The following is a 16,111-nucleotide window of genomic DNA, read 5'->3' as shown; positions in this document are numbered from 1 at the left end:
ATGGCTGCAGCAGGTGTTAAACTCAAGGCCTGGGGGCCAAATCCGGCCCACCATAGCTTTCCATGAGGTCCTGAACATTTAAATCCCGGGAGAATATCCATAACCTTGGTATATTCTAAAATGAGCAGGAGTTTAAAGAGTGAAGCAGGGAGCAGGTCTGAGATTAAACTAAAACTTTACTGGTAATCAGTATTTAACACCAAATCAGGGATGAAAACTGGGAGCCGAGCCGCAGCTCGGTACCAAACGAACCAAGGTTCCGACCCGCAGCTTCCCCTGACTGCAGTACCGCGGCCGGCCGGCCGCGCTCTCGCTTCATCAGTGACCCCGCTAATGTACGTCAGTGATCTGCAGACAGCGCATGCGCAGGTGAGCACCGTGTACGGCACCGCCACAGTGACAACAACAGCCGCCGTTTGGTCGGTGAGTGCCCGCCCGCCACTCGCCCCGCAGCCAGACCCAGACCCAGACCCAGACCCGGTCAGGCTTTCACACCCAGAGCAGGAGCTGCATGATCGCATCCACGTCTATGAGACCCGACGGTACCGAGCCGAGTCCACCGAACCGGCCCAGCTGCTCCCAGAGTCTCCGCTACGGTCACGAGAGGCAGACACCGGCAGCTGCGGGCCGTCTTCCCGGAGAACCAGGGGATCCCCGCCGCTAGCAGCGCCGCAGCTAACAGGCTAACGGTACCATGCCCTCCTCCCGCTGACCCGAACCAGCGAAGCGACTCCCAGCTGCAGACCGCGGAGCTAACTTCCAGCCAAGCCTCCGCGGCTCCACCGCGGGACGGCCAAGGATGGTGGCGGGGACCGGGTCCGCTTCGGAGGATCGTCCCGGCCCCGCCGGACCCGGGGCTCGCTTCATGTAGCCCGGCCTGCCGTGCCGGTCCGGCCCGCCGCGGGGCTCCAGCTGCCGGCCCGGGCCGCAGACATGCAGGCCGCCCAGCCGCAGTACGACTTCTTCAGCGAGGACAACGCCGGAAAGTGGAGAGGCCTGCTGGTTCCGGCCCTGGAGAAGGTACCGCCGAACCGAATCGCTCTGACCCGGTTCAGTCAGGGAGACGATAGGACCAGAAGCAGATCAGGTCCAACAGAGACACCCTGGAGTTCTTGTCCAACTCGGTCCAGGTTCTGACCCGTCCTCTGTTGTTATGGTAACGCTCAGGTTGTACCATAGTCAACTCCTGGACTGTTCAGTGAATTGTTTCCTTGACAACCGGTGACGTCAGATCTCTGTATGACGTCACATAGGTAGACAGAGAGGTCCTGAAGCCAGCAGCTGCGGTTTCAGGTGGTTCTGGGTCTGGGTCAGAACCTGGACAGTCAGATTTCCACTGCTGATGCTGATGTTTCACCTTTGCGCCACACCTGCTGACATCATCGCCAGCCGGCCAATCACTGACCCTTTTCGTTAGTGAATAACCCCAGAGCTGCAGCAGTCACCTGTTCCTCAGGTGATCTCAGTGCTTCCTGGTTCTGGTTCTGCAGCTGGACCTCTGGTCGGTGCTGTGGGTTAACCAACCAGGAAGCAGCTCTGTTGGAACTGGCCCCGCCCACATGAAGCTCGTCATGGTGGAACCAGGTGAGCTCAGGTGACTCTCCAGAGAAAACAAGTTCCCTTTAGAACCAGAACCCACCGGGTCCAAACGGAAATCTGTCTGACCAGAACCAGCCCAGGTCCGGTTCTGACCCTACAGCAAGCTCAAGCTTTATGGTTCTGATCCGGGTCCTGAGGCAAGATGAATCGGGTCAGAGTGAGCGCTTCCCAGTCCGATTCGGAGAAGCACCGGTAGTTTGTGTTGCTCCGGCCTTTACTAACCTTCTGGGGACCAAAGCCGGGTCAAAGGTCAGAGGTCAGAGGGTGAATTAGGTTAGGCAACATGTCTGGTTAGCCATGAATCGCAACTAAAACCAATGGAAGCCAAACGTGTGTGTGTGTGTGTGTGTGTGTGTGTGTGTGTGTACAGGTGTTGTACCAGGTGCATCCTAACCTGAAGTCCCAGCAGGAGGCGCTGCAGTACATCGAGGACCTGATCCTGCAGCTGCTCAGCATGCTGTGTCAGGCTCAGCCACGCACAGTGCAGGACGTGGAGGTGACACACACACACACACACACACACACACACACACACACGTCTGTAACATGGTGGGTTTAACTACAAGACACAGCTGATGACGTCATGCAATGGGCGTGGCCTTTCATTCACGCACTCTGGCTCCGCCCAGTCCCTCTGTCTTCCTGCCAGCCAATCAGCAGCTTGCAGCTGTGATGTCATCGTCAGGACTTCACAGAGCTGCTGATTGGCTGTTTCCATGGCAACCGGTTTCCAGAGAGGTTCAGTTCAGAGCTAGGAGCTGACAGTACTGGGACCAGTTCAGAATGGCCAGATGGCCTGAGCCAGAACCAGACCGAAACCGGACCAGAACCGATGCTCAGCTGGAGTCCACCAAGCATCACCGGGTCTAGGGTCCAATATGGCCCCTGCAGGTGAATGGTTCTCCAGAACCTCTTTAAACTCGCCGGACCCGGTTCTTTTAGACGTTTGGGCCCACTGCTGGACTCTTCTCACGGTGCCAGAACATGGAACCCGCTGGGTTCCTTCAGGTAGAACCTGGCAGAACTTTCTTAGAGTAAAGGGACGGCCAGCAGGGGGCAGTAAACGCATCATTTGCGACCCAAAAAGCGTATTAGATACAGAACCTCAGGCTGCTCTGTTGACCTTTGACCCTCCTGAGGACTATCAGATCCTCCAGCTTGGACTCCAGAGGACCGGTTCTGGTTCTGGCCCCGGCTCTGACCTGTCTCTCTTCAGGAGCGGGTCCAGAGGAGTTTTCCTCACCCCATCGATAAGTGGGCAATCGCCGATGCTCTGGCGGCCATCGAGAAGAAGAAGAGGAAGAACCCGCTGGCACTTCCTGTTGACAAGATCCACCCCCTGCTCAAGGTATGCTGCTCTTCATCCTCCTCTTCTTTATCCTCCTTTTCTTCATCCTCCTCCTCCCCCTGCAGGAGGTGCTGGGCTATAAACTCGACCATCAGGTCTGCGTCTACATGGTCGCCGTTCTGGAGTATATCTCGGCAGACATCTTGAAGCTGGCGGGGAATTACGTCAGGAACATCCGCCATGATGACATCACCAAGCAGGACATCACTGTGGCGATGTGCGCCGACAAGGTGAGCAGTTGAAACTTAGACCTGACATTCGTTTCGGGCTTGTGTGGTGCAAAGGTCAAAGGTTAGATAAGAACATAAACGACTGAGGAGTCGGGGAGGACGAAATGATTTCTCAGCAGTTTAGGAGGAAGAAGACAAAGCTGGATGGAGTGATGAAGAGAAGGGAGCTGGTTATCCTGAGGGACGGCAGCCATATTCATTATTTATTGATCCGTTCAGACAGGAAGTGACGATGACTCCGACGTTTCTGGGCAGAAGAAACGATGAAGAGCTGAACATCAGTCGCCTCCAAATCACTGAATGTAGTGAAGAGATTCGCACAAAAGTAATCAAATATTTAAAAACTAAGATAAATAAAATACAGAAGGATGATTTGTAAACATGGTGGAACTTTGCAAACTGACTGCACAAACTGACCCCTGTTGCCATGGCTACCCACCATTGCCCTGCTGTATCCATGGTGACGAAGGGCGCAGGTGTAAAACCTCGACAGAGTTTTCCGAAAACTAAATTTTCATAAAAAACGGAATTCATAATTAGTGTTCAAAGAACGAATGAGACATGAGCGTTTCGTAGTTTGACTTACACTGATGATGTCACTAGACGGTGCCGGCATTTGACCCAGTTACTAGGAAACAGCGACTCAGCAGCTACAACAAAGGAAAGCAGCAACGTTTTAATGGGTCGGATCGGGTCGGGCTTTCAGGCCGCTCTAACCTCCCGGCGACCTTGCAGGTTCTGATGGACATGTTCCACCAGGACGAGGAGGACATGGGTCTGTTCCCGCTGCTGGACGAGGAGCCGTCGGCTAATGAGGAGCAGCGATACTGTGACCTGGTCCGGAGCTTCCTGGCTGACGGACACCAGTACCTGAGGCAGCTGCACCTGCTGCTCAAGGTGTTCAGGGAGCCCTTCGCCTCCTGCCCCGCCCTCTTCTCCACACAGGTACGGCTCTGTCAGTTCCGGTCCGTGTTCAGGTTCTGACCCGGATCGGGTTCTGACCCGGTTCCCTGTTCCCCAGGACGTGGACAGCATCTTTGGCCGCCTGGCGGACATCCAGGAAGTGACGGTGAAGCTGCTGGGCCTGCTGGAGGACACGGTGGAGATGACGGACGAGGGCAGCCCCCACCCGCTGGTGGGCAGCTGCTTTGAGGACCTGGCAGAGGTGAGCTCACCTGGCGCCGCTCACCTGGCGCCGCTCACCTGGTTGCCAATCTGTCCTATCATTGGCAGGAGTTGGCCTTTGACCCCTATGAGGCGTATGCTCAGGAAGTCCTGCATCCTGCCTTCCACGATCACTTCCTGGATTTAGTGACCAAACCTGGAGCCTCTGTCCATCTTCAGGTAAGACCGGTCACACCTGGGGGGCGCTTCACCTGACAGGTCCCACAGTGATGATGAAGTTCTGACATGAGTGAGAACCGGACCCCCAGTTCGACCAACCATGACTCTGGAACCGGCACGTTATCATGCCTGCAACCGGTCTAGAGGCCGTGGAGCTAGCAGCGCTAACGGAAGCGCAGCCAGCAGTGGTTTCCTCTTCTCTTATTGGGTCAGGGTCCCTTTAAATACAGAACGATGATGATGACTGATGAAGATGGACCTCTTCATCCTCTGTTACAGTCCATCTGCGAGGGATTTAAAGAAGCCGTCCGCTACGTCCTGCCCAGGCTGCTGCTGACCCCCGTCTACCACTGCCTCCACCTGCTGGACACACTCAAGGTCACACACCGTCCTCCACCTCCTCCTCTCTCTCTCTCCTCCACCTCTCTCTTTCTCTTTCTCTTTCTCCACCTGCTCTCTCTCAGGGTCCAACAGCAGATGGGCCCAGGTCCAGACAAAGAACTAGGTTCTGCTGAGCTTCTGGGTCAGAACCGGTCCAGAACCAGTCAGTGATCCTGTGGGTTCTGCTGGTTCTGGTTTCCAGTCAGGCCAGAACCCTGCAGGTCTGGCTCTTGGTTCTGGTCCTGCTGGCCCCCCATGCTGCACCTGTGCAGGTGCCCCTGACTCGAGTTGTGTTTCCATAGCAACTGGAGGAGCGCAGCGAGGATGAGGAGGATAAGGAGTGTCTTCGTCAGGCCATCACGGCGCTGCTGAACCTGCAGAGCAGCTTGGAGAGGATTTGCTCCAGGAGCCTGGCCAAGCGGAGGCTCAGGTAGGAACGTCTTCCTGAACTTGGATCCAAGCTCAGGCCTCATCTTCACCACAAAACACTGAACACTACAGTCACATTCACAAGCACACACACATTTAGACACCGATACGCAGATGGGCAGGCAGTTTGGGGTTAAGTGCCTTGCCCAGGGGCACATCGACATGTGGCAGGAGGAAGCTGGAATCGAACCTACAACCTTCCGATGTCAAGACGACTACTCGCCCTGACTAACTTCTCTGGATAAACAGAACCACACAGGTGAAGCCCAGCTGGACGGGTCAGCTAACCCCTAGCGCTCTGCTACGCTGCAGCTAGCATAGCCTGCTATGGATGCTAAGGCTAGTTAGCATAGTCACTGACAATGGTGGCTAAGCGGTTTTTGTGTAGTGGTAAGTTGTTTCTCTGCCATTAGCATATTTAGCAGTGAGTACATGGGGTTGATTGGTCGCACTAAGCCCCTCCTTCTGTCTCTGATTGGTTGTTTTTGGTGCATTTCTTCACCAAAGTTGGAGATTAATCTGTTCTCTGATAATGCTGTTGCAACATGGAAACAATAAATAAATAAGTAAAAGACATTTCTTATAAAAGTTAATTGCCAAAGCTTCGATAAGTTCAGGTCATTGAACTCTAGAGGAGTTTGCAGCAGCGTTCACACCGAAACGCGTCTGACGCTTGTGTATGGAGTTGAATTTCTTTCACAATTATTCAATAAAAAAATCATGTCAAACAAAAAATAGAGTTGTGATCAAAACTTTTGGATTTAAAAAAAAGTGTCAAACAAAAAAAATGTTCTCAATCAAATTGTAAGAATAAATTTTATTTAACAAAAAAATGTTTGAAAAGCTTTTTTTTTTTTTTTAAATTGAAATCACTCATTTTTTTGTCTGAAACTTATTTTTGCATATCGGAATATTTTACTTAACAGCCTAAGTTTTTGGTTGAGTCTTAAGTTGTTTTTTTATGCTCCTTCTTTGCTTGCGATTCTCACATGAACATCCTCGGAGGGGCATAAAGACGAGCGATGTAAGACGTGTTTCTATTGGTTACGAGCGATGTAAGACGTGTTCCTATTGGTTAGCGCTGACTAAAGCGGATTCCTCTGACTCCCTGCGATCTCTGAACTCCGTCCCGAACTGCAGGGCTTCTGTTACGGGACACAGAATGTGACTGAATGGTTAGTAATCTTCACAAAATGACACCGTTCAGCAGCTACTAAAGTGTCCACCCTGTTTCAAAGAAGAAATCTTACACAACTTATGACGACAGTCACATATTTTGTCTGTCGTGATCCCCGGTAGCATATCGTGCTAGCTAATGTTAGCACTAGCTAATGTTAGCACTAGGGAAAGTGCATGATAGAATTACTTTATTCATCCCAGCAGGGAAATTATTTATTTATTATAAACTAGGTTTGTGTAATATTCGCCTGTCTTTATGTTGAATTCGTTAACCACCTCTGTCGAGTGGCATTAAGCGTGGAAAATACCGAATGTATCTGGATGAAATATGTTAAAAACTGTTGTGTAGTCCTCTGTGTGTGTGTATTAACTATTATTATTAGCATTAGCATTGAAGCTAAAGTGGGAAAACACAGCGGACCGCTGCACCAGTGTTATTAGGTCCAGTTAATGTGCACCAGACGTTAAGTGACTGTACAGATTATAGGGTGTAATGGACATGTCCAACATGTCCATTACACCACGAGTCCCCATGTCTCTCTGGTCCCCCGCTTCCTCTTCCGCCTCTGACCTGTCTCTTTTTCCTCTTCCTCAGCGAGCCGGCCTGCCGGCTCCACAGCCAGCAGGTAAAGAGTAAGCACCTGGCCATCAGGAGGATGAAGGACGTCCAGCGGAGCATCGACGGCTGGGAGGGGGCGGACATCGTCCAGTGCTGTAACGAGTTCATCATGGAGGGCACGTTGAGCCGTGTCGGTGCCAAGCACGAGCGCCACATCTTCCTGTTCGACGGTCTGATGATCAGCTGCAAGGCTGGCCACGCACCGCCGCGGCTGCCCGGCGCCGCCGCCGCCGAGTTCCGCCTCAAGGAGAAGTTCCTGATGCGGAAGGTCCGGGTGGTGGACCGGGAGGACCGGGACGGCGAGTGGCGCCACGCCTTCGAGGTGGCGCCAAAGGACGGCGGCGGCGTGCTGTTCGCCGCCAAGTCAGCAGAGGAGAAGAATGGCTGGATGGCGGCGCTGGTGTCGCTGCAGTACCGCGGCACGCTGGAGCGCATGCTGGACCAGGCGCTGCTGCAGGACGAGGAGCAGCAGATGCGGCTGCCGTCGGTCCAGCGGTACCGCTTCGCCGAACCCGACTCGGACCAGAACGTTGTGTTTGAGGACAGTGTCCAGTCCAAGTCTGGTATCCCCGTCATTAAAGCCGGGACGGTCTTGAAGCTCATCGAGAGGCTCACCTTCCACCTGTACGCAGGTGAGTATAGGCAGAACTTTCCACAGACTGAGGCGCAGGACCAACCAAGACTATACAGGTCATAATCCGCTATGGAACCAAATAACACCTGCCAACCTTCCTCTGCCATAGCAGTGCCTCTGGACTCCCAGGAACTGTTAGCGGTAGCAACTTTAGCGGTAGCAACTTTAGCGCTGCTTTCTCTGAGATTCACCGTCTGAAGATTCAGTTATTATATTTCTCCTAAAATGTTTACTATTACTATTAAGACATGAGCTCTTTCAGCAATGTTGATTGATTTTCATTGATCAATCTTATTAATTATTGATGCAGTATTGCTGCCGGGGTGTCTTTAATGACCTTTGGGCTCTGAATGCATCACCACCCAGTCTGGGAGCGGTCCGCCTGCCTGACCCTGTTCAGCCTGGAAACGGGTCGGTAGGCTTGGTAGGAGGACCCCCAGATGGGAGCTGTTCTCCAGAACCTCTGAACCCGGTCCTCGGTACACTCTCTGAACCAGAACCACTCAGTCATGTTTCCTGTTTCCACAGATCCAAACTTTGTCCGGACCTTTCTGACCACGTACCGGTCCTTCTGCCGGCCCGGGGAGCTGCTGGACCTGCTGGTGGAGAGGTGAGCTCATCTGGCCTCATGGGCCAATCAGAACCTCCACAACTCAGACCAGAAAGTGACATCACACAGGCAGCAGGTGTCAACGCTGAGCCTGAACCCAGTCTTCCTCTGAAGTGGTTCTGGTCCAGACTCTGAATTAGGTTGGTTTTGGTCCAGACTCCCGGCCCATCTAAAGGGTTACAGGACCAATTTTAAAGGTCTGCAGCCATCTTGTTTCCTTTGGTCCATTACTGACACCACATTGACTGTCTGCACATGATTATTCTTGAAATATAAAAAACAAAGACAGATTGGTAACTAACATCACTTTCTAACTTCATAAACATATGAACATGTTCATCTCAAAGTAATGAAAACTGGACAAAACCAGAGCAAACCTGGAAACCCAAACTGTTCCCTGTTAGCCAGCTATCTGGGCCTAGCGCAGCCTGACTCACCAGGAGCTAACTAGCCTAGCATGTCCTCATCTTCTTCACAGGTAGGAGTCAGGCTGGTTTGGGGGGCTGCTGACTCTGACTCATCTGCTGTTAAGTGGTAAAACCAACAAGTTAAATATATTTTCAATAAATATTTGTTCTTCACTGATGGTGAATTAGAGGCTAACAGCTTAGTTAGCTTAGCTACAGACTGCTAACAGGTCGATAGCCACCGACCTCTTGAAGAAATTGACTTCCTTCCTTCTCTAACCCTGGTTTTATTATTATTTTTTGGGCAGCTGGTTATTATCTCTTTCTTTACTGACTGCTAAACACCGTCACCGTCCGGCGCGCTCAGCAGGAACAAACCATTTCATGTAGAAACGGGGGGTCACTAAATATGGACGCTGGCTTTCTGGTCTGGGAGGGAGAACATTTAACTCTCACTGCTAGAAACAAGTCAAATCAACTATAGCATTTATTGGATTAGTGACAAAAGGGCCTTTTGCTATTAAAAAATACATTTTTGTGGGGGGCCCCCTAGTGGTCAGGCCTTTGGAGTGCTAACTTTCCCCCCTATGAGGAACACTCGGTTCTGGTTCTGGTCTTAAGTCTGGTTCTGGACCTGCTTCTAGTTTTGGCCCGGTTCTAAAGCTGGTCTGTGTCTGCAGGTTCGACATTCCTGAGCCAGCGCCGGCCGAATCGGACCCGACAGACGGATTGGAGCAGCTACTCAGTGCCGACCTAAAACGATTCCGTAAAGAGTTTGTTCAGCCGGTCCAGCTCAGGTACAGAGCTCCTGCTGGCAGTCCTGGTCCTGGTCATAATCCTGGTTCTGGTTCTGATGTATGGCCCGTGTCGTCCTGTAGGGTTCTGAACGTGTGCCGCCACTGGGTGGAGCATCACTTCTACGACTTCGAGCGAGACCCGAGTCTGCTGAGCCGACTGGAGGACTTCATCGCTTCGGTCAAAGGTTGGTGCCGGTCCAATACCCTATCCAGAACCAACACTAATACCTACAGAACCAAAACCAGATCCAGAACAGTGCTGACCCACCTCCTGCTGCAGGTTTGACCTGTTTACCTGGATCCACTCAGGAAACGGGCCTGGATCCGGAGTGGACCTGGACTTGGACTGGACCTGGACTTGGACTGTATCGGACCTGAATTGGACCTGGACTTGAACTGGACCTGACTGGATTAGACCTGTACTTGGACCTGCACAGAACCCAAAGGTTGTACCTGTACTAGAAGACGCTGTCCCTTTAAGACAGCTCTACTTCCTGGGTCTTATTTCAGAATCCTGATTGGTCAGCAGGCAGTGGGAGAGCGCCCCCTGCTGGGCGCCACACCAACCTGCTGCTGGTTCTAGATAACAGACTTTCACCACCAGCTGGTTCTGTTGGTGGTTCTCAGCCTGACTGCTGGTGCCTGGTTCTGTGGACCCAGTCTGGTCCGGTGAGCGGTTCTGGTTGTGTTGCAGGGAAGGCCATGAGGAAATGGGTGGAGTCCATCACTAAGATCATCCAGAGGAAACAGCAGGTGCAGGTGAGCCAGGCGAGCCCCCCCCCCAGCATCACTTTCCAGAACTCGCCCCCCCCCATCGAGTGGCACCTCTGCAGGCAAGGAGCCGTTGAGACCTTTGACCTCATGACCCTTCACCCCATCGAGATCGCCCGCCAGCTGACGCTGCTCGAGTCTGACTTCTACAGGTAACGTACGTTTCCCAGCGCACCGGGCCCGTCTAACCTCTGACCCCTGACCTCTGACCTGGGCCCTCAGGGCGGTGCGTCCGTCAGAGCTGGTGGGAAGTGTCTGGACCAAGGAGGACAAGGAGCTGCACTCGCCCAATCTGCTGAGGATGATCCGGCACACCACCAACCTCACCCTGTGGCTGGAGAAGTAAGACATGGAGCCCACCTGGAGGACACCTGGTGGTACCTGGAGGACACCTGGTGGTACCTGGAGGACACCTGGTGGTACCTGGAGGACACCTGGTGGGCTCCAGAGCCCCTTTTGCACTGCATCGCTGGACCCGGGTCGACCTGGGATTGTTTTTGCATTGCTCTTCCAGCCCGGTACCACCCCGCTCCCTGGAACCTCGAGAGCTGTGGTTCCAATCGGGCCGGCCAGACCGGGTCGGTGTGGAGTTAGCTGTTGATTGGTTCATTGGCTGCGGGGGCGGGACAAAGACCAGGGGCCTCACGCATAAAACAGAGCGCAGTTTTCTCACTAAAACTTGGCCTACGGAAAAATTTAGAAAAGTGCGGCGCACAAAAAGATACGGCTGCATAAAGCCGTGCGCACCACCTGGCTGCGCACCGTTCCTTTGTAAATCCTGATTTGTGGGAAACAGAGCAGCTGCTGCTCCGCCTGTCGCCTCCATAAATACATATTAATGTAAATCAGTATAAATACCCAGAAGTCTGCTGCCGCGTGAAGCAGTAACCATGGCAATGGCGTTGTTTGTAGCAGTATAAATATTTATAACAATAATAATAATTGTTAGGTAACCTCACAAAAATAAAAATAATACATTTTAAAGAGAGAAAAAAAATCCAAATAATAATAATAAAAAGAAAATAAAGAGATTCTGCAAATGCCTGTTAGAACATCAGAGCGTTCAGCTGGATTTAAAGACACAGAGTCACTGAGTGGGAAAATGGACGTTTATTCTAAATACAGGAATCATTTCTAGTGTCCCTTATATGAAAGTAGGCTGACAGGAAAGGGGGACGCAGAGGGGGGAAGACGAGCGGCAAATATCGCTTGGTCCGGGAATCGAACCCGCGACGGCCGCGTCGAGGACTCAAAGCCTCCAAACATGGGTCGTGCCGTCCCCTACTCCATAGTAAAATAAAATATTAAAATCTTGAAAAACACCCGAAATCATCGGCTTTGATGCTTTTTGGTCTAAATAACTGAATGTCGTCAGATTTCAGTGGATTTATTTGAATTTTGACTCTTTGTAGTTTATTATTGTCCACAGAAAACCTTTCCTGGCTGCTGTACATTTTCACGCCAGAGAAAAAGTGTGCGTATATTTACGCAAACTTTGACGCAAAGTAAATTTTTATACATGCCGTAATATATGTGCGTAATATATGGCGCCGCACATATTTTGTGCGCACGCGACTTTATGCATGAGGCCCCAGATCTCTGGATCAGAGGAGCACTAGACTTTCTCTGTCTGTCATTTCAATATGCTGCATCAATAAATTCCCGTCATAATCTATTCTTACCATACACTGGGATTACAATCTCCTCTTCGGCCAAAGATGTTAATGGTAAATGTAAATAACATTTCTCCAATTGAACCGATCAGAAGTCAGCAAGGCTGTGAACGAGGGGATTTCCGTATCTGCCTGGCTCCAGCCGGGAAATCCCGCCTGCCTCAGTGGTAGTTCAGCTCAGAGACCACATTCAGATGAGATTTTTTTTCTGTTAAATGTCGAGCCGAGGTAAATGTTTCCCTCTGCTTCCTCGCTCATGAGCGCATACAGAAAAAATGGGACTGGAGACCCAAGAAGAAAACCGTTCTGCGGTCGCTGGGGAGATCACCGAGGTAGCTTTAGCAGGAATTCGATCCCGCTCAATGCAAAACGACCAGGGCTATAGGACCAGTAGGACCGGGTCGAACGGAGCCGGGATGGGCCAGGCCGGACCCTGCAGTGCAAAAAGGGCTTTGGAGTCCTCAAGGTGACGTCCACTCAGGCTGCCGTCTCTCTGCAGGTGCATTGTTGAGACGGAGAACCTGGAGGAGCGGGTTGCCGTGGTGTCTCGGATCATCGAGATCTTGCAGGTTTTCCAGGAACTGAATAACTTCAACGGCGTTCTGGAAGTGGTCAGCGCCATGAATTCCTCACCTGTCTATAGACTGGACCACACTTTCGAGGTAGAGCCCCCTGATGCTCCACCCATCCACCTGACCCACAGAACATGGTCCAACAGGTCTGGCAGGTCCAGATCACATGGTCTTAGATGCATCCTGGGATTTGTTGGATCTGCCATCTTGTTTATAGAACCAGACAGAATGCATGTTGATGACCGCCATAGTGGGGATCGGCTAAAGTTCCTGTGGGTCTTAGTTAACAGAACCACTGGTACCAATTCTGACAAATTTGCTTCTGTTTTAGCAAATCCCGAGTCGCCAGAGGAAGATCCTGGAAGAAGCTCATGAGCTGAGTGAAGATCACTACAAGAAATACCTGGCCAAGCTGCGCTCCATCAACCCGCCCTGCGTCCCTTTCTTTGGTACAACCTGGCTGCGGCCTGCTGGTGCTGGTACCGGCAGAACTCCGCTCTGATGGTGCTGTTTGTGCTGTAGGGATCTATCTGACCAATATACTGAAGACGGAGGAGGGAAACCCGGACTTCCTGCGGCGACACGGCAAAGACCTGATCAACTTCAGCAAGAGGCGGAAAGTGGCAGAGATCACTGGAGAGATCCAACAGTACCAGAACCAGCCTTACTGCCTGAGCGTGGAGCCCGACATCAGGGTGAGGCGCTGCTGATGTCACTTCCTGTTTCATGGAGTAGGGTTGAAGGTAATCTGTTGTGTCTGTGGAGCAGAAGTTCTTGGAGAACCTGAACCCGATGGAGGACCTGTCCGAGAAGGACTTTGCCGATCATCTCTTCAACAAGTCCTTGGAGATCGAACCTCGAAACACACGGTCGTTGCCTCGTTTTGTAAGTGTTGCCATAGTAACTGTTCGTCACATGTTAATTTGTTCCATGACACGTTCTCATTCCTGGTCCAGGTGAAGCGGTACACCTGTCCTCTGAAGTCCCCGGGGATCAGACCCACGTCCGCAAGGGTGGGCAGCATGAGACATCCTACCCCACTGCAGAACGAGCCCAGGAAGATCAGCTACAACCGGGTCACCGACAGCGAGTCCGAAGGCGGCGTCATCTCTGCTCCCAACTCCCCCCGCACGCCGCTGACTCCACCCCCAGCCTCCGCCGCGTCCAGCTCCACAGATGTGGGCAGCGTGTTCGACTCGCCTCAGGGTCCAAGCAGCCCCTTCCACTCAAGTAAGGCCTGATCTGTAGCTGTGCCCACAAACATTAGCCACGCCAAAACTGGCCCATATACTAACCCCACAAACCATAGCCCCACCCACAGACTAGTATTTGAGGCCAATAGCTGTTGTGAGACATAAATTTGACTTTGACTAGCTTGCAAAGCGTAACGCCGCCCACAGATACTGGCGTCAAGCACATCCCCACCCTCTGACCTCTGAATCACCCTAACTCCGCCCTCTGAGGGCCACCAGACGCCCCTCGGTACGATATTAGCAGGATATTCCTTTCTGCTCACTGATGTTCTGATCTTGTGATCCACACTAACCTTCATCTCAGAACGAATTTCCACAGCGGAACCGGGCCGGTTCTGTTCCTCTGACCCGTTTGTTCTGCTCGCCCTGCAGCCTGCGACAGCATATTCGCTGTAATCTCTCTGCCTCACGGCCCACGTTAGTATGACCCTCCGGACTCTCCGTCATCACACCTCACCTGTTGGCGCACGCCTAGGTTCAGGCTGGCCGGTGCTGGGCGGGAAACTTTGGGTCTGCATCCGGGTTCTGTAGGGTGTATGAATATATTTGGGCCTGGTTCTGAAACAACACAGAACCGTTTTTCGAATCTGAGTCATCTCTGTTGGTTGGACTTAGGAACCATCGGAATTTCTTCAGATCCTGGAATAATTGGGCCGTCAGTTCTGCTGCTGATCCGTCACGGACCCACCCAGCACTGACCTGTCTCACCTAGTCAACACCTGTCTCCATGGAAACCATCAGCTCACCTCTGACGGTGTTGGAAGGAAACACAACTACTGGAGCATTAGCCTTCAGGTTCCATAAAACTGCAGCCTGGCAGAACCCTGAGCCGGTTCTCCAGGTTCCAGTCAGGTCATGGATTAGAACCAGTTTACCGAATAGAACCCCAGTCTAAAACCAGTCTACCTGCTGGTTACGGAACCAGACTGTAGTCGAGTTTCCTTTAAATCATTCCTTCATCTCAGCCTCATTGAACCCGTTCCCTTCCGTAGAAACCCGGTCTGTGTTCTTCCCGGTCCAGCAAATGTTCTGGATGTTTAACCGGTTCTGACCCGTCTCGTCTCAGGGTCGTCCTCCGTCTCTTCAATGGTGAGCTTCAGTCGGACTTCAGAGGATGCTGCCATCCCCCCTCCGGTTCCGCCGCGCAGACGACCCGAATCGGCTCCTTCTGAGTCCTCCCCGACCAAGGTACTGGCAACACGACCAGGCAACATGACCAGACAGCAACACGACTAGACGGCAACAGGACCAGACGGCAACACGACTGGTAAACATCCTGTTTCTGCCCCTCCCTTTCCTGTTTCTGTCCCTCCCCTTCCCCTTTGACTCCGCCCCCTCTCCAGGTCCAGTCAGCGTTGGAGAGCCCCCCCGCTGTGCCTCCTCGCCAGCCCACCTGTAAGCTCCTCCCCCCTCGTTACTCCTCGCTGTCCTCGTCTCCCCCAGACAGCCCCCCCTTGCTGCCTCCCCGAGAGCCGCTCAGCTCCCCCCTGCACCTCCTCCCTCCCCCACAGGGGCGCTCTCGCTGCGAAGTCTTGTCCCAGGCCTTCTTCCCCTCCTCCTCCTCTTCATCTCTGAGCTCCGCCCCTGCGCCCTTGACTTCCTCACCACCACTCACCCCCACAGGAAGAAAGATGCCCTTCCCCTCCCCGCCTCTAGATGGCCCCCCGGTGCCGCCGCGCCACAGCGTCCCCAAACTGCCCCCCAAGACATACAAGAGGGAGTCTCTGAGCAACGTGCCCCCTGCTGGACACGCCCCCTGCTCTGCGGTTGGACATCTTGTGAAAGAGGCGGAGCTGGAAACGCTATAGCTGATTGGATGAACAAAGAGTTGGCCCATGAGAAGGTTCTGACCCGTCAGAACCAAACTGAAACTGGATCCAAGTGGTCTCTTTTTCCGGTCCTGGAAGTTTGTTCGTGGTCATTTCATTTTTGGTCCTCATCTGGGAGCTGTGGGAACCGGATCAGAACCAGTCGTGTGTGTTGAGAACTGATTGGACCAGAGCTGTGGTCCGCAGCCTGCAGGTACTGGTCCAGGACCTGAGGTACTGATGCTGGTTCTGGTGATGTTTGTTTGTTGTTGTTGTAAACAAAGGGAATAAATGTTTCTGCCTCTGATGCGGCGCTGCTCTTTATTTACCTCCTTGGTCCCACTGAGCATGCTCAGTCTGACTCACCTGTTCAGGTGCTTCTCAGGGTTCAGGTCCGGGTCTTTGGTGGTTTTTCATGCTGACCTGTCCTGTTCCCCAAGAGCTCTACAGAACCAGC

At 52.6% G+C, this 16,111-nt stretch overlaps 1 protein-coding gene across 3 annotated transcripts; it reads left to right on the top strand.

Annotated features, from left to right (window-relative positions):
* The first annotated feature begins 392 nt into the window (after positions 1–392).
* On the top strand, positions 393–15,961 carry sos1 (SOS Ras/Rac guanine nucleotide exchange factor 1). Of its 3 annotated transcripts, none has more exons than XM_023334382.1 (23): positions 393–1,020; positions 1,970–2,095; positions 2,816–2,947; positions 3,013–3,177; positions 3,913–4,122; positions 4,199–4,342; positions 4,411–4,521; positions 4,801–4,899; positions 5,205–5,332; positions 7,106–7,761; positions 8,292–8,373; positions 9,461–9,577; positions 9,659–9,762; positions 10,272–10,500; positions 10,571–10,690; positions 12,521–12,683; positions 12,925–13,042; positions 13,116–13,288; positions 13,362–13,478; positions 13,550–13,823; positions 14,219–14,263; positions 14,913–15,034; positions 15,190–15,961. In XM_023334382.1, exons 1-23 carry the CDS (start codon positions 934–936, stop codon positions 15,652–15,654), a joined length of 3,987 nt encoding a protein of 1,328 aa, XP_023190150.1. In that variant the 5' UTR covers positions 393–933; the 3' UTR covers positions 15,655–15,961. The 3 variants fall into 3 exon arrangements, with proteins under 3 accessions (XP_023190150.1, XP_023190152.1, XP_023190151.1); XM_023334384.1 differs by having other exon boundaries at positions 394–1,020; positions 14,913–15,113; positions 15,190–15,279; XM_023334383.1 differs by lacking the exon at positions 14,219–14,263 and having other exon boundaries at positions 394–1,020.
* Positions 15,962–16,111: the final 150 nt, after the last annotated feature.

Source organism: Xiphophorus maculatus, chromosome 5, assembly GCF_002775205.1.
Source record: "Xiphophorus maculatus strain JP 163 A chromosome 5, X_maculatus-5.0-male, whole genome shotgun sequence".
Lineage (NCBI taxonomy): Eukaryota > Metazoa > Chordata > Actinopteri > Cyprinodontiformes > Poeciliidae > Xiphophorus > Xiphophorus maculatus.
This window is presented reverse-complemented; position numbering and strand designations above follow the sequence as displayed.

Excerpts from the sequence above, each read along its gene's own strand:
- sos1 (XM_023334382.1), top strand. The coding sequence starts at position 934 with ATGCAGGCCGCCCAGCCGCAGTACGACTTCTTCAGCGAGGACAACGCC. Across the intron at positions 1,021-1,969 it reads TGGTTCCGGCCCTGGAGAAG|GTGTTGTACCAGGTGCATCC; the intron begins GTACCGCCGAAC and ends GTGTGTGTACAG. Across the intron at positions 3,178-3,912 it reads TGGCGATGTGCGCCGACAAG|GTTCTGATGGACATGTTCCA; the intron begins GTGAGCAGTTGA and ends GCGACCTTGCAG.